The 22,433-nt window shown below is 41.1% G+C and overlaps 2 protein-coding genes across 2 annotated transcripts in view; both read left to right on the top strand.

The window, feature by feature from the left end:
• Positions 1-959: 959 nt before the first annotated feature.
• Positions 960-13,680, top strand: IL13RA1 (interleukin 13 receptor subunit alpha 1). The gene is made up of 9 exons (XM_009636599.2): positions 960-1,113; positions 3,219-3,354; positions 5,205-5,325; positions 7,522-7,706; positions 8,071-8,222; positions 9,448-9,580; positions 10,043-10,139; positions 10,738-10,822; positions 12,358-13,680. The coding sequence occupies exons 2-9, from the start codon at positions 3,270-3,272 to the stop codon at positions 12,475-12,477; spliced, it is 978 nt and encodes a 325-aa protein (XP_009634894.1). The 5' UTR covers positions 960-1,113; positions 3,219-3,269; the 3' UTR covers positions 12,478-13,680.
• A 2,599-nt stretch (positions 13,681-16,279) lies between these two features.
• Positions 16,280-22,433, top strand: part of STK26 (serine/threonine kinase 26) — a 56,721-nt gene continuing 50,567 nt past the window's right edge. The window contains exon 1 of the mRNA XM_009636573.2: positions 16,280-16,354. Coding sequence (XP_009634868.2) covers positions 16,280-16,354 — 75 coding nt within the window. The remainder of the gene's footprint in view (positions 16,355-22,433) is intronic.

Raw genomic sequence — 22,433 nt, 5'->3', positions numbered from 1 at the left:
ACCAAAAACAAAATTCACTTTCATTTTCTTAGGGAATTACCAAGTGGTAATTTTTTTCTAGAACTGGAGGTCTGACTGGAGTCTGAATTTTTCCTGGCAGTTTTCTTTCTGCCTTATTTCCCTTTGTTTTCTAATACAACCTTCAAGTCGGGGTATTGAGTAGCCTCTGACTCAGTGCACAAGAGTAAGGAAGGGTCAGTGCTCAAGATTTATGCCGGCAGTTCTCTGACTCATGACTCTTCTGCTTCTATCTTGCTTTTGGGGAGGTGAAAAAATGCACTGCTGATGTGCGCCAGCAGTAGATTACTATTTGTCCCGCATTGGTTTTGCTCGCTGTGCCAGAGCATAGCATTAAAAGTTTAATAGGTGAGTAATTGAAAAAGTGTTGTGGTTTCTGTGTTGTTTTTTAACATTCTCGGTTTTGCTTGGATTGGGCTAAATTGTGGTTCTAAGGCACAGCTGTCGCCTGCAAGATGTAATCGCTTGTCTTTTTAAAGTTTTCTCTCTAAAACTGCACTGGTAGATGATTTTGGGGTAGAACAAAGTGTTAATTGCTCCACAAAGCATATATGCTATTTTTACTAAAGATTCAGCATATGTGATGCAAATTCGCAGCGGAAAAGACCGGAAAATTGAGGCTCATCTTCCCCCCACGAGCATGAGTTTCATTACCGCAGCCACTATGTTGTTGCATGCTGCCGTTTTTTAAAAATTACTTTTCAATGATTTTTTGTGTGTGTACGTTTCTTAAAATTATTTAAATGATTGATGGACTGAGATAACAGAAATAGTAGAAACAATTTAGTGGGCAGTAGCTTACCTGATAGCAAATACGAGCTGCTGAAGTGAAGTCATTTGTGGTTTTTTTCTGTTGGAGAGTTAAAAATCTGTCAGTATTGCTAACGGTAAAAGGTGGACCAACGGGAGTGTTACACTGATAACTCCTTTCTTTTAGGAGCAAAAGTCCTTCCACCTCCATCCAACCTGGACTACTCATTTATCCAAATCTGCACCCTGAACTGGACGTGGAACCCCCCAGAGAATGTCAGCAGTAGCTGCGACCTGGAGTATTCCAGCGACATCGTGATTGATAAGGTCCTTCAGGACAAGAGGGTAAGTGCATCGCTGCTTCAGACTCCGCTGTGCTCCAGAAAACGTCTTATTGTGATAAAACTCTGTGTGTGTTAAGTGTATATACGAATGTAAATATATAAAAATAAGTTTTAATCTAGCCTTTAATTCTTGTCATGGGATCAAAACCTCAAAAATTAGTCACACCAGCATGTGGGGTCTTCAGATCAGAAAAATCTGTCTGTCGCTCTCTGATAACTGGGCTGCTGCCGCCGATAACACAGAAGTACCGTAATAATAATGTGAAAAGAATTGTTTCAGTCTTTGCTTATGCAGCTTTCTAGAAAAAATAAAATATAGATAGGGCAGTCTACATCCTTAAGACTTAAATGGGAATTTGCAGAGGCTGATCTCCTTCACTTTGAACTCAATTTAAGAAAGAGGCGTGCGCGTTAACTGTGGCCTGGCTGTGATTTGACGGCATAGCGCCTTTTGGAGGCAATGCCAAGTACTAACGTTCTCCCACATTCGCCTTGTCCCTGTGCTTGCAATTATTCATAGGGGCTGTGTTAGCAGGACGCCACGGAACACATTTGTTCCCTGGAACAGAAATTGTAAAACTTCTTTGTTTTGGGCTTTGGTTTTAGGTCTCTGTTAGATGGTTTGCAGCCCAGATGTGATCCTTGGTGTGGATTAACAACTGTTTGGTCAGGACTGAGAGCAGCATTGCCATGGTGCTGAAGGGGCTGTAGGACAAATATTTTTACAGTTGGTTGCCAGTAAGATAATATGCTATCAGTCAGTAATTCCGGATCGTCAGAATTTGAAGCCTTGAGTACGCACCGACCGTAGGGTCAGCAGTGCTGCTGTTTTGGATACGGTTAAAATCCATGGGGTGTTTCTTGAAACAGCCCTTTGTTGTTGAGCCCTATTACCATTTTATGGCCTGATGTTTACAATGGCCTCTCCACAGCGACTGCTGTACTTTTCTGACAGGATATCCTGGACTTGAAGTAAGGCTGTAGTTTTGCAAACAGCTGAGCTGATTTAATGGCTTAACGCTGCTAAAAGGGTGATTTTTAATTTTTGACACCCCTTTCTCTAATGATCTTCATCAGACCTTTAGATCAGCCAGCTGAACTTGCTAACTCAGCAGAAACCTGTTTACCTCTTCTGGTGGATTCATTAACAAAGTAACAAGTTGAAAGTCTGCTTGGTTAATGAACTAAATGAGTTTGTGGACGGGACTAACAGATGTGAAGGGCAGCAGCGGTGAAAGAGCTGTGGGGCAGTGGTTTCACGCGACAGGATGAGCCAGACTGCATATCATCGTGCTGCATCTTTTTGCATTACAGCTGGTAGAACCTAGCCTGTGCATTGCTGTTCGATTTCCTTGCCCGTTCATTAGTGCCAGTATTTTTATGCACAAGTGGTTACACCATTCTTTGTGCATAACAAAGTGGTTGGTTTTTTTTTTTTATCCTGTTTCCAGTTGAGTAAAAGACATCCCCCTAGCCCAATAAACGATGCTCAAGAAAGCATATGAGAAAAGGGTAGGCCTTTCTCTCACACAAACACACGCTGTCTTCTGAAAACGGAAGCTCGTGGATGACTTGGGCCTGATGTGGTGTCACTGTATTTAGTAGCCATTTGTGGATTTGTTTTGATAATTTTTTTTTTCCTTTGCTCCTTAAATCCGTGCAAACTCTTCGCATTGCTCTTTGGTTATGCCTTCGAATGTTCTTTCTTCTGTTTGTTGCACACACACAGAAAGATGAAGATTAGATCTGTAACTCCTGTTTATATAGCTGTAGTATAAACATGCTGCTTCTGCATTATCCATGAAGACTTGCTGTAAGACCATTTTCCCCCACGTTGTAGTTGTTCCTTGATCTCTGTATGGCCATTGCTGATGTTTACAGGCATGAGCAGAAGTGGTTTTCCTTTGGTGAGTTCTGAGTGCGCCTGATGAGGGAACAGCAAAGCTAAGCGATGCTGAGGCTTGCCGCGCTGTCAGGCGTTCACCTGGCTTTCAGCTGCAGTCTTTCCGAGGGGCTGTAACGAATTCTTACGTCAGTAGTAATTCCCGTGCATCTGATATGGTGTGAAATGTTCTCTGGTTTTCTTTCCCCCCTATCTAAACCCAGGAATGGACTAAGAGTCGCTTCCGTGTGACAGATACATTCTTGAATGAGGAAATGCGTTTCAAAGTGAGAAGTGAATGCAAGCGTGATAACGCTAGCGAGCCCAGCCGATGGGTGGAGACCTCTCTTCTGCCAAAAGGTATCACATGCAGTGGCCAGACCTGAGACAGGCATGCCTCCCGTGGCCTAAGGAAGCACAACCTTATTTTCTGTCCTATTTTAACGAAATATTGTAGAAATACATCATAGAGAAACGGGGAGGTAGCATGCACAAGGGCTAATTCAATTGATAGAGCTCAAATAGAACAATTATACGAAGTTTAAGCATAGCTGGTGTCTTCTGATGCCTAAAACCTTATGGGCAAGCTTGTAAAATTTAAATGCTCTTCCAAGGCAATGATGCGATTCCTGTTATTTCTCTTGGCCCGATCGTGCTGTGGTTGTGGGATAAGAGATAAAGGTTGTATTAAGTCTGCTAACTTCATGACTAATATCTAAGTCACTTTATTTTGTATCATTTTTCCACATAGGCATAAGTCCCTAAAATAACCCTACATCTGTAAATGTTAGAGAGATGAATGTAGCAAATTTAACAACTTGTTGAATAAATAAGCACCTTAAATAATTATAGTAGGGTTCTCTCAAAAGAGATGACTGGAGTCTACAAAGCTGTGCATAGCAAAGTGAATAGATAAAAATATTTTTTGTCTCCTGACATCGAGAAATAAGGGGTCCATGGCAAAATTGTTAGGAAGCAGACTTTAAAGAGATCCAGCTACTGGATGCTGGAAGTTAGGAGCTACAGCAAGGAAATAGAGCCTCTTGCCTTGAGTTGTACAAGTCTGTCTAACCCCGGAGCGTGACTCAACACGGATGAAAACCACATGTAGATGAGAGAATCTGAGACCTTATCAGGCTTGTCTGCATGCCTGTCAAAAGGGTGTTGTGGAAAATCAGGGAAGCAGATCATTAGGACAGCATGTACTAAACAGGTTGGGGCTTTTAAAAGCATGCTCGGAGATAAAATATTTTAAAATACTACTTGGAATGGGAAATCCAGTTTCATTTTTGTATACTCTTAGTTGCTACTTCAGGGAGTATGCAAGCTCAGAAGTAGAAGGTGGTTTGGGGATTGCTATCAATAAAAGTCTGGACTGTCGATAAAATTAATGGGTTTTTCTAGTTCCTGGAGGCATTGTGACTTGTTAAAAGGAAAAAGTATCTAATGTGCTTTAATATGATAATACAGTATAAAGAACTTGTACCATACAAAAATGCAAGTTTGGGTATGAAAGACTTGATTCCATAATTGCTCTGCCTGAGAGATCCATTGACATCTCTTCACAGTTGCTGTGTACTCACTTGTATTTATGTTCTGTAATTTGCGTTTTCAGTATGTTGAAGAAGTTGAATGTCTAGAGGTATAGGAGTCTCAATTAACAATTCAATTTACCCCAGCATTGCTTTTGTCCCTATTTAAGATGTGCAGGTATTTCTGTATTCAGAATACTAAGAAACTAATATTTTTATCTGGAGAAGATACTATAATTAAATGCTCCCTATTTTCAATGTTGATGTCTGTAGTAACTATAACAAAGCTAAGTGTTATCCTTATAATTGCCAGTTACTTCAACTCCTTTTTGAAGTATCTGTAGTTTAATAGAACAAAATTTTTTTCCTTACTCAACACCTTGTCCTTAGCATGAGGTAACTCTAAGTAGTAACTCAGACATGGTGGAAGCTGAGATTTCCTGTTACGATTAGTTTGCGTTTAGAAGTTTCCCTGCTGAGATTTGGGCTATTGCAAGCAATAAACAACTGGAATTCATCACTGGCTGTGCTGAGACAGGCAGTGCAGGCTGAGAGGGAACCCATCTTTGCCTTCAAGACAGTTTCAGTTACGTAAAAAGGGATGTTTTACTTCTGGAAATTGAAGAGAAGACTTTGCCAAAGTCTTCTCTTAAGAGACCTTTCCAACTTGCCTTGCAGGTATTCCAGGTACTGCTGCTGTTAACTTGAGCTGCATCTGGCACAATTTGGAGTACATGGTTTGTATGTGGCATCCTGGGAAGAACGCAAGCAGTGATACCAATTACACGTTGTTTTACTGGTTTGTATGAACTTTTTATTCCCAACTCTAACGTGCTTTAGTGCTAATTTTTAGTTTTACATTACACGTTTTACTTGTCTGCTTCCTGATGCTTTGAAAGAACCCAGGTCAAGAAAGGTCAAGAAGTTGCTGTTGCTGAGTCTTTTTGGGAGGTTGATGTAATTATTGTGTGAACCACTGGCTGCTTCTTTAGCCCCTTTTAAAATAACTGTTACTGCTTTCTAATTTTTTCTAACTGTGGACTCAAAGAGGGAAGAATTAAGAACTGAGCTAGACCAATATATTAATAGCTTTCTTTGCAGCCCAACAAACATGGGCCATTTAAGTTGGGATCACTCATTAATGTATGTGTCAGCTCTTAAATGATTGGAAAATGCTATTAAAGCATTAATAACACTTAGTAGCAGTCTTGTTTGTATCTTCTATGTCATAAGTAACCGATTCACCTTGAAAGTTATGGAGAACATCTTTTTATCATCATCCACACTTGCCAGCTCACTGCCATAAATAGACTCTTGTTCCAAAGGAACGGAGTTGTGGTGTGAGCAAAAACTTGGCAGCAAGATCTGCGCACGCTAATCTATGCATACTTCTGCATGTCGATGTGGCTTGTGAAATGCCAGATTGCATTAGCTTCTGTAGAAATATTGAAGTTTTCTTTCTGAAAGCCCCTTGTTGTAGTTTTAAATCAGCTTTCTGTCTTATCTGAACGAACTAAATAAACTTTTTCCTATTCCTCTTTGGTGGCAGTCTCACAGGCGAGCTGTGCGATTTAATGCATTTGGACAGCAAACAGCGGAAAACTTGCTGCTTTAGTTAAAAGGAGGGAGGGCTGTTCTCTCTCTAGACTGCTACTCACAGAAATTTTTTCTTTATTACAAGAACAGTACCAATGAGGCACTGAAGATCTGAATTTCTGGGTATATGGATACTTGCTGGAATAATGCTTTAGAGCTGTATATTTTCAGCTTACCCCTTAGCTTTCATGAAAGATGTAGCTGCAGTGACAGCCAAGTGTTTTGGTTCATGCTGCTTAGAAAGAAAAAGACTTGTTTTTCTAGCTCTAAAGCTGAAAACTAAGGAAACACTTGACTTTTGGACTGAAAGATACATTTTCCATAATGCAGGTGAGGGTTTGGTTTTGATTGTGTGTTTGGGGTTTTTCATCTTCATTTTGGGTTGGTTTTTTTTTTTTTCTCCAGGAAATGACTGAACAATGACCTGAAAAATTATTGCTTAATTCCATTTTATATTCTTTTTCATTGACATTTTCCTCTATCTTTTCATCCAAAGTGAACATGAATGTGTCATTAGCTTAGAACAAACGAGTTCAGCCAGTGCACAGTAATCCTTGCTGAAAGGTGGGCTTAGGAGAGCAGGTTGATGCATGGGCAGGGCGCTCTCTGCTCTGAATGCCTCTCGTCTTCATCAGCCCCAGGGCGGGGAGGTGAGAAGGATGGATAAAAAAGGGGTCTGTCCTGAAAATAGGATGAAGAGACAGTTTTGGCTTCCCCAGCTTGTATATACTGAGACGTGAAGTAGGGGAACGTCACTCCTACTGTGCTCCTAAATGAAGCTCTGATTCACTCTGTATCACTTGTAAATAAATAATGAATCCGTTTTCTCTGGAGGAAAAGCTACTGGCGTATTTTTATTGGGACTTGGGGAACAAAGAGAAGCAAGGAAGAAGTTGTCATAGCTTCTTTGTTACTGGAAGTGAATACTGACTTTTTGAAAAGCAAACGCAGGCAATAGGTGCGACCTGACTTTCTCAAGCGAGAGCTGCAATACCTGAGGCACAGCTAAAGGAGACCGATCAGCTCATTCTATCACAGAAGTGAAATTCTGTTGATGGGAAGTGATCCAAATTAGTTTGCTTTCTAAATATTTTTTTCTTGAAGTTGTTTTCCCATGTGGAAATGTGAACCAAAGCTGAAAGCAGCTGTTATATTTGGTGCTTGGATACAAAGCAAATCTGCCTCTTTCCCCTACTTGACACCCTTAAAAAAATAATATTCTTTCTAAAGCTGGACTTAAATGAGAAGCTTCTTACTTTGCTTAGCTTTACTTTTACATATGCCATAGCACAGCTTTAATGCAAGATCAGTCTTCAGAATTTGTAACAGGTTTAAAAACAAGCTCGCCCCTTGCTGTCCTATTCTTTTGAAGTTTAAAAAAACATTTTTATTCCTATAGGTTTGATGGTTTGAAAAACCGTAAGAAGTGCAGCAACTATTCTATGTACAACGGAACCTTTCAATGCACTTTCAATCTTAGCTTCCCAAATGTCACCCGTACTTACCCAGCTATAAGTATTTTGATTAGAGATGATTCTGAAGAAATTAGGCCTGTGTGTGCAACTAAAAATCCTACTACCCTTGGTAAGTTTAATACCACATTAAAAAAATAATTAAAAAAAGAAGTTTGCTAGTGTATTGTGTTTGAGAAGCTTGCATCTCCTAAACTGTGGGTGAGACAACATAACTATATGCTCCCTTCTTCTATTGATCTTTGATTTGGGAATTATGTAGACAGGGTTTGGGGTTTTTTGGGGGGGGAGGGTCATTTTCTACCCATTTTTACTCTTATTCTCTAGTTATTTTTATTCTTTCTTGACTTTTTGGTGCTTTTTCCTCATTCTGTTCCTAAACTGGTGTAAGGGTAATATTATGCAATATAGGACTTCAACAATTTTTTGTAAGCAGTGAAATATACTTGTAACTAATTTTTCCTTTTGCATTTCAGTAAAACCTGCTACACCAAGACAAGTTACACTGTCAAAGATTAATGATGAAATATATGTAGAATGGAGTGAATCAGACACCTTTCCAGAAAATTGTTTATTTTACGAAGTTGAATATCACAACAGTGATTTGAACATCTCTCAGATAATTAAAGTAATTTTTCATTACTTACAGTTAACTGATTTATTTTTTCCCATGCATCTTTCATAATTTGTGTTGATATTCACAGTAACTCAAATATTTGCTGTTGAAAAATGAAAAATTGTCTATGCTGCATATGAATGGGTCTGGTGCACTAGCTGGAAGTGTTGTGCGGCCATAAAATTTTTCTCCCACGCAGTAGGTTTCTGGTAGGAATATCTACACAATGCAATTCATACAAGTCTTCTGAGTCCCTGCCATCATTTGTTATGGCAAAGCAGTAATGTGTAAGAACAGTCCGATAAAGAAGTGTAACTAAACTAAACAACCCTTATCAGGAAATACACTGCGGTGCATGTACCTGTTTGCTTCTTAGCGATGCGGGACTTTGCTCCGCTGGCGCTGGGTTTCCCTGTCATTGGCCTGTGCTCGGTCAGATGACTGCCGTGTTCTTGCATGACGCGACGTCTTTGCCATAAAGCCAAATTAATGGTGTGCGCACACAAGAACGCAGAATGTTATACAGAAGAGCAAGGGCATAAAAAGACTCTTAGGTACGCTGATTTTAATGTACATATAAAAAGCATTGCCTTCAGGGTCTGGATGTCCTCATGCCTGTATCTGCATAGTCAAACTGACTGTGCTGTTTGATCAGAATGGTAAACAACGTGATAAATTTAAAAAGTGTCAGTCTTCTCCTGCGCAGCATATTTAGTTGTTTGTCCTACCCCAGATTTAGCAAACGTGAATATCGTCAACATTCCTCAGGACACTGGCATTTTGGGTCAAAAATAAGTGATGTTGGGTCCCAGCTCGTGTGTTTGCGTGTCTCTGTAGAGGCATCGCAGAAGGCTTTTGCGTGGTCAGAGTTGGATCAGCGTTGCTGCCCTGCCAGAGAGGGGGAGGCAGGGTAAATCAGATGTTTCTGGGGGGGGGAAAAAAAAAAAAAAAAAAGGCAGTGTTCCAGACACTCTGAGTCTTAGTTTAATCATTGGTGCCAAATGCCGTATGATAGATGTAGCTGTGAACAAGTAAATCTTAGCTTTGGAATCTCTATTTAGGCAGCCTGTGCTGGTTAAATGCTACTATGTCCTTTTTTATGAAGTTCAGTATTCACAAAAAGATCTTCCATCAAAACATTCAGAATACGTTAACCGCACAATGGAGATAGGCTTATTAAATGACTGAGCAAAATTGGTAATTGAATGAGGCACATTACCTTTTCTTTTCACCTTAGGTTGAACACAATTATACATCAATTCCTAGTGTTGATCCTAATAGCAAGTACCTCTTCAAAGTGAGAGCAAAACCAAAGCCTGAGTGTTACAGCAGCAAGTTCTGTAGTGACTGGAGTGAAGAAAAGAGTATTGGTGAGAACTATTGTTCCTGCAATTTGTTGCACTTCATTCTTCATCTGTAAGGCATCGAATACCTTTTGTCTGCTAAGTAAATGGGAGTTGAAGATCATCTTCCTACATATCTATTTAATTTTGGGTGAAAAGAGAGCAAGAGAGTTCTAGCCCTGCAGCATTATGGTTATTGCCTGTACTGCTACGCGTGCTGGCGGGGCTGCTGTGCGTGTAGCCGTGCCATAGCCCCTTCCCAGTGCTGCCAGCTTCCCAGCCCCGAGTCTCACTGGTTTTCATTTTCTTGCCAAATGTATCCATATTATAATATCATCCTTTGGAAGATAAGTCCTTGCCTACAAAACTGTTAGTATATTTGAAAAACATTCAGTCTGTGAATTAATTAGAGAATTAATTAATTTGTTGTCATTATTCCTAAAAAGCCTCCCAAAACATCCCTAAGTTTCTACAATTTTTCTCTTCCAGGTGAGAAGACGGACTCTATGTTCTATTTTGTTTTAATAATCACCATTCCATTAGTAGTAGCAGTATGTACGATAATTCTACTGGTTTATCTAAAAAGGTAAATAATGATCTCCCTTTATTTACAGTCCACTAATTCTGAATGCTCTTTGACTTGTGTTGCAATTCATCTCGCTTCCAGGTAACTGTCCATGATGTGGCATCCGTCACTAGCTGCTGGTTTATCCGTAACAGGCATTGTGTGGCAAAAACGGCAGCACGCTTGTGCCTCAGCCATTAGAATTAGGTTTATAGACCATATGCGTGCTCTGGTTGCACTTGGGTAACATTGCTTCTGTAGCATTACAGTTAGATTCTTGTTGCACAGCTATTTCATCCCCTTTCTTTAAGCAATGAAGTCTGAACTCAAAATGAAGCTTGTATAGCGTATTTTGCCAGATTTTAAAACAACCTCTACTTTTGCTACTGTCTTTGTCAACAGTGAAAGTTATGTAGAATCTGTCTGTGTGAATATTCCCATTTCCTTTTGATTTGGGGAATAAAAATGAGAATTGGGCTACAGTTGCAAAGAAAGCTGGCCAGTGAAGCCAACGCTGACTTCATGAATTTTGTCGACTGCACCCAAGTATGATGTTGAAATGGTGATTTTTAAATTCATAAATCTTTCATCTAAAGCTTTTCTTTTTAATTTTCTGAAGGCTGAAGATACTAATTCTTCCACCAGTTCCGGACCCTAGAGAAATTCTGAAGCGCATGTTTGGAGAGCAGAATGAGGATTCCCAGGTTAGTAAGAAGCTGTTAGGCCGACTAATCTATTGAACCACAATCTGTAGGCTTCCAATTTTCTTTTTCCTAATACCTAGTACTACCTAAAATCAACTGTATATAAGTAAGTATATCATGTGAAGAGCAAGTATTTACAATAGTAAGAGTTGTTCAGAAACAATTACCCAAAGCTGAGAGGGACTTTTTTTCCCTGTCAAATTGCATATACTTTTATAGATACTCACTAGAACGGCATTATTCTGTTATTTCACAGACCGCTAGTCCCTTAAATGTGTTTTGGGTGGATTTGGGGGTTGCGTTTTTGGGGTGGGGGTTTTCTGGTTGTTGGGGTTTTTTTGGAGGGGGTTGTTTTCTGGGGTTTCTATTGCAATGCCATCAGGTCTTTCTCTGCTAGTTGCTCTTATTTATGATGCTGACTAAAGCTATTCATATTTGACTCCCAGGAGCTTATATTTTTAGCACTTTCACATTTATCACAGTCAGTTAGCTATTAAGTAAATCAGGACACTTAGCTTCTCATTGGCAAAAGAACAAAATAGCTGCTTCAAGACTTGCTATGGGCCCTTATTTCATGAAAAATAAACATAATACTGATTATTGAAACTCTTATTTCTAAACAAATCTAATTCAGTAGCTTTTATAAAAATCCTAAGGGAAGTACACTGACAAGCCCTAATTCAAACCTGGACATGAGGCAATGTATGCTGTTCTCTGAACACAGTCCTTGCGTGGAAGGGACCTTCTGACTCACTGTGGCATCTCAAAATTGATGCTACCTGTGAAGTGTTTGTAGAGGATAATGACTGCCTGGGTGTCTGGTTCTGCATGTGCATTGGATGTTCTCAGTTGAACAGGAGGTGCAAGAATCACTGACGTTCTGAAAATAAGTCTCCTTTAGTGGCCTCCCAATTGCAAATGAAATCAAGAGTCCAAAATCCAATATTCCCTTTTTCCATATGGGTGTTCTGAGTTCACCTAATAATAAACCAGAACTATGTGGAAAGCATGGATCGGGCTTCCTAATTTAGTACCTTTTGGATAAATATTTCAGCATGTATTGGTCATTATGGGACTCAGATGGGACTCTTGGCCATGAGTATCATAAGTGTGGTAGCTGTTACACTTTGTCATGTTTTGACGAATGCTTTGTTACTGCCCCAAGTAACGCTACACTCTTCCCTCTGAGTTGATCTTGATCTTCTCTGTGTGCTCAGGGTCTCAGTGAAAACTCTACTAAGTGTGCATACCCTCGCTTCTCCATCCTCCTGCCTGAGCTTCACCCATTAGCTGTAGTTGGAAGCACTCTTAAGATGGGGGCCAACCTTCAGTTCTTCCTTGTCTCCAGAGAGGACAACTCTTCCGTTAACCAGGCTTAAGCCATGTCTCTAATAAGCACAGTTTGTTAGCCAGCTACCTTGGCTTTTTCACCGTAATATAGGCTATACGTTATGAAACAGGTCTGTCTTACTGGGCTGAAAATACAATGCTCGCTGTGAAGAAGTGCTGTTAAAAATGTTGTTGTTCTCTTTCAGAGCTGTGCAAAGGATGATTCTATGAATGCTTATGACAGGTTAATTAAGGAAGAGGAAATTCATTCTTTAATTCTAACAGAAGCTCCAGAGTACACTAATTCTGAAAAAGAAGGCCGATAAACTCTGCTTTACCAGTGAAAGATGACGAAACTTTCGTTCCTGCTCCTGTACCTCAGGTGACAAAGTAAATGTGAAGAGGCCTGCAAGACATTCACCAGCTTTCACCTTACAGAGTCCTTTCTGAGCTTTACTTCTCTGATGCTCAGAAGATACATCACTAGCAGTGGCCCTTCCTCCATCTCTGCTAGAAATACTCATCTTGGATCATTTGAGATGAGCGTGTACATAACCTTCATCTGACTGCATTGCAGCATCTCTCGTTCTGGCTCCAGCCAGCTCTGCCCTATTACGTGTTACTTGCACTTGTGTTTGTGCCTTACGTTAGACCATAAATGAGTGTTTTGGAACAAACACTGTGACTTCTCTGAAGTATTTGGCTCGATTTTGCAGCAGGTGAGATGAGGCTCGTTTACAGTAGAGGGCTCATCAGCACTACTACCTGGAGCTGCTGCCAGAGCATGGACCGTTGGTGGATGGCCTGTTTCATGAGCTCCGGGGCAGGGCACTTCCCAGAGGGCATTTATGGACTGACCTTCTTACGCTTCTGGTTGATGTGTGTCAGCTGTGGCCTGGTCAAACCCCATAAAAGAGGGTTGTTTTTTCTTTAAAAATGTGTATGAAAAGCCTCTCTGCTTTCCAGCTGATATTCAGACTATTCATAGGAAAGGCTTAGTTTTTTATCCTTTCAAGCGCCTATCTTCAGATTACCTTCATGGACTTCTTGACTTTTGTTTAAAATGATAAATAGAATTTTTTACCTGTGTTGTGCAGTGGCAGATAACCATACTGAGTCTCACCAGACTGTGATTCTACTTTGGCCATATTGGCCTGAAAACACCCAATTTTGTTGGAAGCAAAGTCATCCTGAGTCTGTTGAGCAAAATTACCAGGATGGATGCACGAGTTGAAGGAGCTGTAGTCAAATTGATTTGTAAATGCTAAACCACTGAAACAGAATTAACTAAAAGACTTTGAGACCCATCCTCACTGCTGAGCTGATGGATTTATGGGAAGAGGGGATGACAACCTTGGCCCGCTTTCTAAGGGATAAGCTTTATTCTTTCTATAGTGATGAGGCTGTGATTTGAGCTTCCCCTCTAGGAGCTTAGCAATTTAAAACAAGGTGCTGATTTGACTTTTTAAAACAATTTTCTTCTATATTTTACTGCAGCAGCTTGATGACCTCTTTTTCTTTTTTGGTAAATCATGAATTGATTTATTCTTTTTCTTTCTGGGTTTTTTTTGGTTTGTTGGGTTTTGGTTTTTTTTTTGAGGTTGCTTTACCCAACCAAGCTCAACAGACATTTTTCCAGCACAACTGTGACATTTCTCTGCTCTGAATCCTGAATATTAGCTTCTACTGTGTGCTGCAAGGGTATTAACAGCAGTACCTTGACTGTGCTGGAGGAAGAAAGTAATGGGGAGAAAGGGATCTACGCAAGTTGGTTATGGGTAATGTTAAGGTATTTCTTGTTCTTCCTAGCTAACTGCAGACACGTTAGTCATTGTACAGATGGTCTTAGCAGACTGGGAAGAAATCTCCTCACAGATTTGCTAGGAGCAAAGTCTGTAGTCACTAACCTTTGAAAGTTCAGCCCTGTCCTCAGACTCAGTTCAATCAAATACCTGAAATGAAATGCTACATTTTTAGAACATACCGGTCTGTGAAAAGTAGAGCTAATGGAGCTTGCTTTTTAGCTACAAATTTACATCCTTTACCCACGTATGTATTCCCTCCCTCTCTTAATAAATCCAATTCTTTTCCCAGTCCCCACTGAGCCTCTCAAATATGCAGTTTCCTCCACATCTCTTACCTACCTCTCCTTACTGGTGGTAGAAGGGAGGAGAAGTGTAGCAGGACTAGCAGACCCCATATTAGCTTCAGTCAGCCTAAAAGAAAGACATTATAAAAATTGGTTAATGAGAGAAAATGAGAATAAAACCTCAGGGATTTCAGTGAGATAAAACAAAACTCAGGTTATAGAAGGTCCGCTAGCAGCACTATTTGATATTCCAGAGGTAAAAGAATAGCTTGGGGGAAAGGGTAATTAAATTCCTGTGCCAACTTCGCTCCCTCTCCCCACAACATTCATATCATTACAGCGATATAAACATTTCTCAAATCTACCTCATCGTAGACCACTAGACGAACAGAAGTGTGTGATTTTTAAGATAAGTAAGCATAACAGTTTAATATAAAGTTTTGTGGCTTTCGGTATAGCAATCTAGGAAGATGATCCTCGGTACTTTAGGGTAAAGTCTTTTAACTTTTGTTTTGGTGTTTATGATAAAACCAAAGCTTATTTGTTTAAAAAATAAAAAAAAAAAATGAATTCATAAAGCCAAAGGAGTGGAAAAAACAGACGGAAGGTGCAAGGCCAAAAGGAACACTTCAATGCAGAGAATGGTTCAGATCACTATATAGAAATGGTTTGGGTAATTCTGTTTCCCAACTAATAGTAATTGACCCACTTCCTAATGGGTGGCTTCCTCCAGCCTGTGTTGTGGCATGTAAAATAAGTGTCTGAGTGTATTTTCATCTTTAATGTGTCTTGTTTATGGTTAGGGGGGTTTTTTAGCTTGAAATTTTCCAAGTTTTGCTACCATTTTTTTGTTCTTCATTGCAGTTACTTGATCTGTATGTTTGTTTAAAGAATGAATAAATATGTTTGAATGTCTTTCAATCTAATTGCATGGCATTTTCCTCTTGGGTTGAGAAGATAAACTGAGACGGAAGAGATGGCAATGGTTTAATGAGAAACCATGTTTGAGATGTGTGGAACCCAGAGAAGAAAAACTGAGTGTTGTTTTGCCCTCTTCCCTTTCAAAAGTGAACTCAGCCCACACAACCAGTGGGGAATGGAACAACTGTTAATTTTTTTTTTTTTTTTCTGGGGTAATGAAACTGAGATGGAGCTGTGCACAAGGCTTGTAGTCTTGCCCCACGTGTACTCAATGCCATGCTATTCTCTATGATTGGCATGGGTTTTTCATAACACTGTACAGTTAATAAATTCTCAGACTGAGGTTGCTGTAGCCTTACCAAACATGGCTTCGATATTTTACGTCTCTATCAGCTGCTGAAGTCATTGAAAATGCCAGGTTGCTAAACTGATGAAAGCCATCACCCAGTTGCTTAGACCCAAATGTATTCAAGTGCCAAATAAACACATTAGCAATGGCTTCTTTGAAAGATTCAGAGAAAGCATATCCTTCAGTTCAGTGGGCAGATCATTCAAAATTAAGGAATAAACTGTGAAGTTAGAAAGCAAGTCTCTCTGGATTTTTCTTTTCCAATTCTAGAGTTTTTGTGGCAATAATTATTGTAATTACTCTCCATAAGGGACCTTTTCCTATTTTAATACATTCTGTTAAATAATTTAAGTTTTCAGTGTTTGGCATGCTGGAAAAATTAAGTGCTTTTAATGTGAATTTTATTTCAATTAAGGAATATCATGGCATCATTGGAGAGCTTTAAAGGATTCAATAGATGAACACACCAACTTGTAAGCCATGGTGTTTCAATGCTTACTAGGTAGAACTATTCACAGATAGGGTATTTCCATTCACTGGAAAGTATTCAGTAAACTCGGGTCTGAGCTGGAACTTCAGATATTCAGAATTTCCCCTCAAAAGGAAATGTTGATTTATTTCTTCACTTAAAAAAAAAAAAACAAAAACCAAAAACTTTCAGTTTTGGAGGGTTTTTCCCTCACCCAAGCAAGAGCAGGAGGAAGGTGAGTGGAAGCCCAGGTATGGTCACGGCAGTGCAGAAACTTCCCTCCCTTCTTCTCACCCCACCATGGTTGGGCAGCGGCTGAGATCTTCAGGTCCAGGAATGGGCATGGTGGAGCTGGGAGGAGCAGAACTGCCAGGGGTATTGAAGGTTCATCAAGATGATTGTCAAATACTTCAGGTTTACTCAATATTTGCAAAAAAATGTTTTATGGGAGCAACCCCCCTCGGCTGTATTGCCAAGCTGTAGAAATGCAGCTTCTAGATAACGCTTGAAATCCAAATGCAAAGTGAGATTAAAATCTCTTACTTGGATGAGCTTCCTGCTAGCTGTGTTAAGTCACGGTGAAAGTAGGAGACTTGAGATCACTTTGATGTAACTAGATTCACGCTATCACCACAGCAAAGCAATATGGGTTTGGGTGGGAGGCACAGGAGAGAGACAAACTCTCTTTCAGGTCCGGAAACTCTGCCTCAGCTTTGCAGTGTGTAAGAGCCTGAAAGCTTGCTGATGACTTTTGGGTTTGGGGTTTTTTTTTTTGCTCTCTGTTCTTCAACTATGTTGGTTAGGTTAATGAAATCCTTTCTCTTTCCTTGTGAACCTTGTGCTGTTTATCACTAAAGTATCCTTTCTACAGCTGTACTCTGATGCTTGCCAAGTAGTCTTCTGAAGGTAATAACTCAGCGGGGAAGGACGACTGCTGCTGTCACCGCAGAGCTGTAAAACAGCCGGTGTATTCTAGTAATACTCTGCTCCTTGTTTTGCTTTTGCCAAAGTACAGCAATTATGTTGATGACTCCTGCACAAAGCATCTACAAAGAGATGCTTTCCAGTTAACCAGTATTTCCAGTAATCATACTCTTAGCTTATTACATTGTAGTTCTCCTCTATTTAATTTGGCTCAAACTGCTAAAATGGACTTGGCTAAGCCCATGATGAGATTGAAAGCTTAGTGAGAAAGAGGTTTTGTTAAGCTCAGGCACTGTCACTTTTTGGAACCTGGACAAAATTTACTAAGCTAGATCAAAAGTTAGGAGCAGCTTGAACCAGGAGTTAAACTAATGTCTTGCTTTAAAATTCAAGCTGACCCTACGTCTTCTGTACTAAAACAGAAAAAAACAATTGAATATGTGCTTCATGCTAGGAACAAATTGCTGTGTGCAATGGGCATCCCTTCCTGTTGATCTAATGAAAGATCAGTTAGATCCCATGCTATCAGCAATTGCTGTCTCGGAGCTCTCTCACAATGTACAGTGTAATTCCATGAAGTCTGAAATACCAGAGATGAGGCATTTTTAAGGCATTTAGCTATGTTATTGCCACTTCTCCTGAACTTGTTTTAATGCAGCAAGTTGAAACAAAATCTGATTTTTGTTTTACAGTGGCAGTGAGTGCACCAAAATTAGCTTCTGTCTATCTGTTTTGCTTGTTGGAGGCTTTCTCCCTCCTGCACTTCAAAGCCTCTTAGCCTCACTAGTTTCCTTCCTTCACACAAAATGTCAGCGTAGAAACTTCAAAAATGCCAGCTAGGTACTCTTAAAAGGTGTGAAACTGCTCAGTCCTTCAAATGTCAAAGTCGGCTACAGGGAAAGTTATTCAGGGTATGGCTATTTAGTTTTAACTTCACATCCCATCATGTTCTAGGAGAATACTCAACCGTAGATAAACCTGACTAGATCAGCGGGTACTAAGGCAGAGCCACTACTTGGCATTTTTTCACAGCTGATTTTCATAGAGCTTTTATTGCCTTGTTTTCCTAGGGAGAATAAAAGGTAGAAAAGCTGGTAACATATCAGAGAGAAGGGCATCTGCCTTTCTGTATGCAGGACTTCAGGGGATGTGTTTGAGCTTGGCCTGGAGCAAAAATTCTGCAGACTTGGGAATGCTGGGCTATTTTTATTAGGTGCATAACATTAATTTTTTTTTTTGTTTGTATGTAAGATGGTATTGATCATGTGTTTATTAAAGCTTAGGTAGGGCTGGAAGGGTTGTCAGGGTAGCACCTGCCCTGTGCTCTTCTGCTGAGCAGTGCCAGGACAGAGCGCTCTTGGTGGAGGTTTGTCCAACTTGTAAAAAAACCTCTAGTGAAAGAGTCTCCCAAATATTCTGTCTCACTGCTGTATCCTCCTTAATTAGAAAACTCCCCCCGCAACTGACCTAAATTGATTTTGCTGCAAATTAAGTTGCTTTCTCCTCCTTCCTTCCCTCGCCACCGACTGTGGTCGTTCAGCATCTGGTTTGTACCCTGATCACGCTGCCTTGAGTTCTGTCTCTGCTTTTTTCTGCTTTTTAGAAAAAGCCTGAATCTTTTAACCTCATCTTCCTAACTTACGTTTTCTAAATCATCCATCATTCCTGTTGATCTTCTCTAGAGATGAGTGTGTTGCAGTCTAGGCCAGACTGCATCATCCCCAAACCAGCAGAGCAATTACCTTATTTGTCTCTCGGTCCTCTTTCCCCGAGTTCATCTGGAACGTGTAGCTTCTCCTTCTTTCTCTGGCAACGGATTGCTGTAGAGCTGCTCCTCAGTTTGTGGCTTTCTATGATTTTCGAGCTTTTCACCGCTGCCACTGCCCTGCCAGTCGCTGCTTACTGCCAAATTGATTTCTCCTGCCTAAGAGGAAGGCACTTAACAATTTTATTGGATTGCCTTTTTGTCGCTTGCGTTGCTGTGCCATTTGGAACACTACTACAGTTTTTTTATACTAATTGTGTTCCTGAACATCTTTCTAACTATTCCTCCTCTGATATAATCCTGGGAGTGCCTTCTTTCACGTGATCAAATTGTTTAAAGCACTGAATAAAGCTGCTAACCTGACAGATTCCTGCAAAATAGCAGCATTTGCTGTCCTGCTGGGCGGTCAAGTGCTCTTTAAGAGGGTTTTTTTTTCAGCTAGCTGCATATCCATCTCGGTGATTAACTGTTGTATTTCCTCAAGCTGATTAGAAGGATGTTGCCTCATACTTTAGGCCTATCAAAAAGGGAAACTGGATTGGTTTGGCACAAACTGTTCTTGATGGCTGGTAAACACGCAAAGAAGGGATAAAAAAAATTGTTTACTTAGTTCCAGAATTACTCTAGGGATAACAGTTGGACAAATGGACCAATAATTTCTTGGATGCTTCCTTTCTGAAGACAAACATGATGTTTGTCCTTCAGTTTTTAAAGACTTTGTTTTCTACAGGCCTCGAAGAGAACTGCCCGCATTTCAGGTTGCACTGGTGTTTAGATCATTACGTGCTGTGGGATTAATAAGGCCCTGCCCACCTGAGGACATCCACTTTATCTGAACGTTCTCCAGCCTGTTCATTTGGATGTATATTTATTTGCATGTTAAAGTTAATTTGCTCTGGCTATAGATAATCCTTTTTGTAAAGACTACAACAAAAGAAAAATTGACTGCATCGAGCTTCACTGCAGCTCGTTCTGATCTTTCCCGTGTGGTCATGAGCCTGCACTTCATCTTCCTTTTGCTTGTAGGTTCTCCGAAGGCTCTTTTCTTGTCTGTTTTGTCCCCTTGTTAATCAGGACTTGGTTTAGCCTGTTGCTTTCATGCCCTCAGTTGTGCTGGAAGCCATGGTTCAGAGCCCCATCCCCGGTGGGGTGAGGGCTGGAGGGCAAAGGAAGGGCATGCTTGGAGCAAATGAAAGGCATCAGCACTTACCGAGATCATGACCACAAATTATAGCATATACAAAACAGGCTTTATTGTCAACTGCCTGCCAAGCTAGGCTTTTCCTTCTGGTCTTCCATCCTCATTACTCTACCAAATATGGTACAAGTGCCTGGTGAGAACGCAGGGAGGCAGAGCCCTGCCAGCGTGCACGTCAACCCATTCCAACATGCAGATTTCCCTGCTCAGGGCATGCTCAAGGATGGTTCGATGTCACTCAGAAGCAGCTCGCTGGCTTGTTTTCTTTACATGCCATGTATTTTTGCACACTCATCAACAGTAATTTTAAAAATGTTTTAAAAAAAAAATTTGAAAGTGCCCATAATGCAATTTTTTTGCTCTGTTGTTGTGCGCTTGAACAAAAATGGGAAGTATACTCTAAAAGACAGCAGCCAGAGTGGTCAGGGCTCTGTTGTGCTCATATAAGATTCACTTACTACACTGTAAGTAGTAAGAGATTTTCAACTTGCTAGGGCCCAACTTCATGATACTGGTCTTTAAATGGTTTTAGTTACACCTGCAACCTTTTATTTTATCTGTAAGTGGGGAAGCTGTATAGCAACTTCTTCTTAATGCACTTGGGTTTTCTAGTGTTCATTTATGCGAAGACTTAACAAGGGGATGGTCTGTGCAGATCTGTGGACGTTACTAACGCTGGGATTAGAGTGGTTGTCTCTCTGCGGGTGACAGAGGTGTAGTTTACACAAGCTGGAGCTGATTCAGCTGTTGTACAGTGTCATTTCCTCTTGAGGCAACGTAACACCCTGCCTGGGATTGGGAAATGTAATTTTTTTTTCTTTTTTTTTTTTTTTTTTTTTAAGCAACAGGAAGAGGAAGCAGCCAAGAGCTTTGTCGCTAGTGGAGAGCAGAGCTTTGCTGGGCTATTTTCCCTCCCGCAGGAATGGGTAGGAAGCTCAGAAAGGTATGCGATGCCAGCTGGTCCAGAGCAGGAGTAGCTACAGCGTTCCCAGCCCCTTCAGCTGAGAAGTGGCCAAGGAGCCAGCATGCATCCCGCTCTGCTCGGCCTGGGGAGCTGGAGGCAGCCTGTCTGTGCTTGCTGCAGACCTGCGACTCCTCCCTGGGCATCTCCCGGGGTGCTCTCCCCTGGGCACGGCTGCTCCCAGCCTTACAGCTTTTCCTCCCATCCGTACCAACCCAGCTCAGAGTGCAAGGGAGAAATTTTCCTCCTGTAATGGGCATGAAGCATCTTTCTGGATGATCTGGAATAAGACCATGATGCTTCATATTTAAATAACAGACATGACCAAGCAAAGGCATTTTCTGTATGATTTTATAAATGTGCTTCTGCTTATATTGTCCTTCTACTACATTTATCTCCTGACTTGTCAATTGTGTTTCCACTTTTATTCCTTGCTAGGTCAGAGAAGTGAAATAAGCTTGCAAAAGAAGCATTTTCTTTAGCATGCATAGCTCATGATACAAGGACAGGCTTGTGAGCAGAGCCTCCTACCAAGGCCCCTGCTGCTGTTATAAGTGAGTTGTGTGCGGCCTCTAGAGGAACTGGTACACAATTAATGCTTTTATTATACTGCCTAACTGTTACGAGACGCCTCTGAATGAGTGATAGAGAAATGATGAAGGAAACTCGCTGCTGTGTGCAAGCTAAAACAATACATTTTATTTCACAGTCCTGTTTTGAATCCTGAGTAGCAGGAGTAAAATCTTCCAATTTGAAAAGGGGGAAAAAAAAGGCCTCTATTTTCTCTATTTGTATAGCTAGATACAACATGCTTTCAGTTTTATCTCTGGAAGCACAGAATCCAAACTGACTGCTCAGGATTGATGCAACACTGATAGAGATGGGACATACCATACAGATTTTTTTTTTTTCTTTTTCTTTTTTTCCTGGCTGCTTTGGTGCAATCAGATCAGTTCTTGGCTCTCCCTTCATAACAAGGAAGCTAAAAATCTTTGCTTTCTGGGCAGACGCTGTAGCCATTTGTGTCCAGGATGTGGAGCTCTGGGAAAATCTCTTAACACCGTGAGACTTAGGGCCGGCCGTGGTGTTACTTGCACCTTGTTTACAGATACTCCGAGGCAATGCTATCGCCAGCTGCAGTGTGGACGTGTCTGTCTGTAGTTGTTGATGCTGAAGGATAACCAGCTCCTCGGGAGAGCTTGGGCTCCCCTTGCATTTCATTTTCCTAGCTCGGAAGGTGGACGGGCGGAAGGTGTCATACTTGCCATGCCAAAGAAAAAGGCTATGAGCGCTGGAGGGAGATGAAGCCTTGATTCCCAGGGGCGGGCAGGCGCGCTGCCACCCCTCGCCCGGGACGCGTTCCCAGGGCTCGTCCCTGCCCGTTTTCGGGAGCTGGTAGGAGCAGATCCATGGGGAAGCCCTTTCAGCCCCTTTAACGAAGGCAGCTGAAAGCGCCCAAAAGGTCGAAAGTTACTCCGGGAGGGGGTGCCCCTCCCTGCACCGCCGAAAAGTCAGGTTGGCACGGGGGGAAAGGCGGAGTTGGAGCGCGGAGGTGACCGAGAGCCGGGCCGGGCCGGGCGCTGCTGCTGTCGCCAGCCCCGGGGCC

The sequence above is a fragment of the Egretta garzetta genome, unplaced genomic scaffold, assembly GCF_000687185.1.
Source record: "Egretta garzetta isolate BGI_Z169 unplaced genomic scaffold, ASM68718v1 scaffold404, whole genome shotgun sequence".
NCBI classification, from domain to species: Eukaryota; Metazoa; Chordata; class Aves; order Pelecaniformes; family Ardeidae; genus Egretta; species Egretta garzetta.
This window is presented reverse-complemented; position numbering and strand designations above follow the sequence as displayed.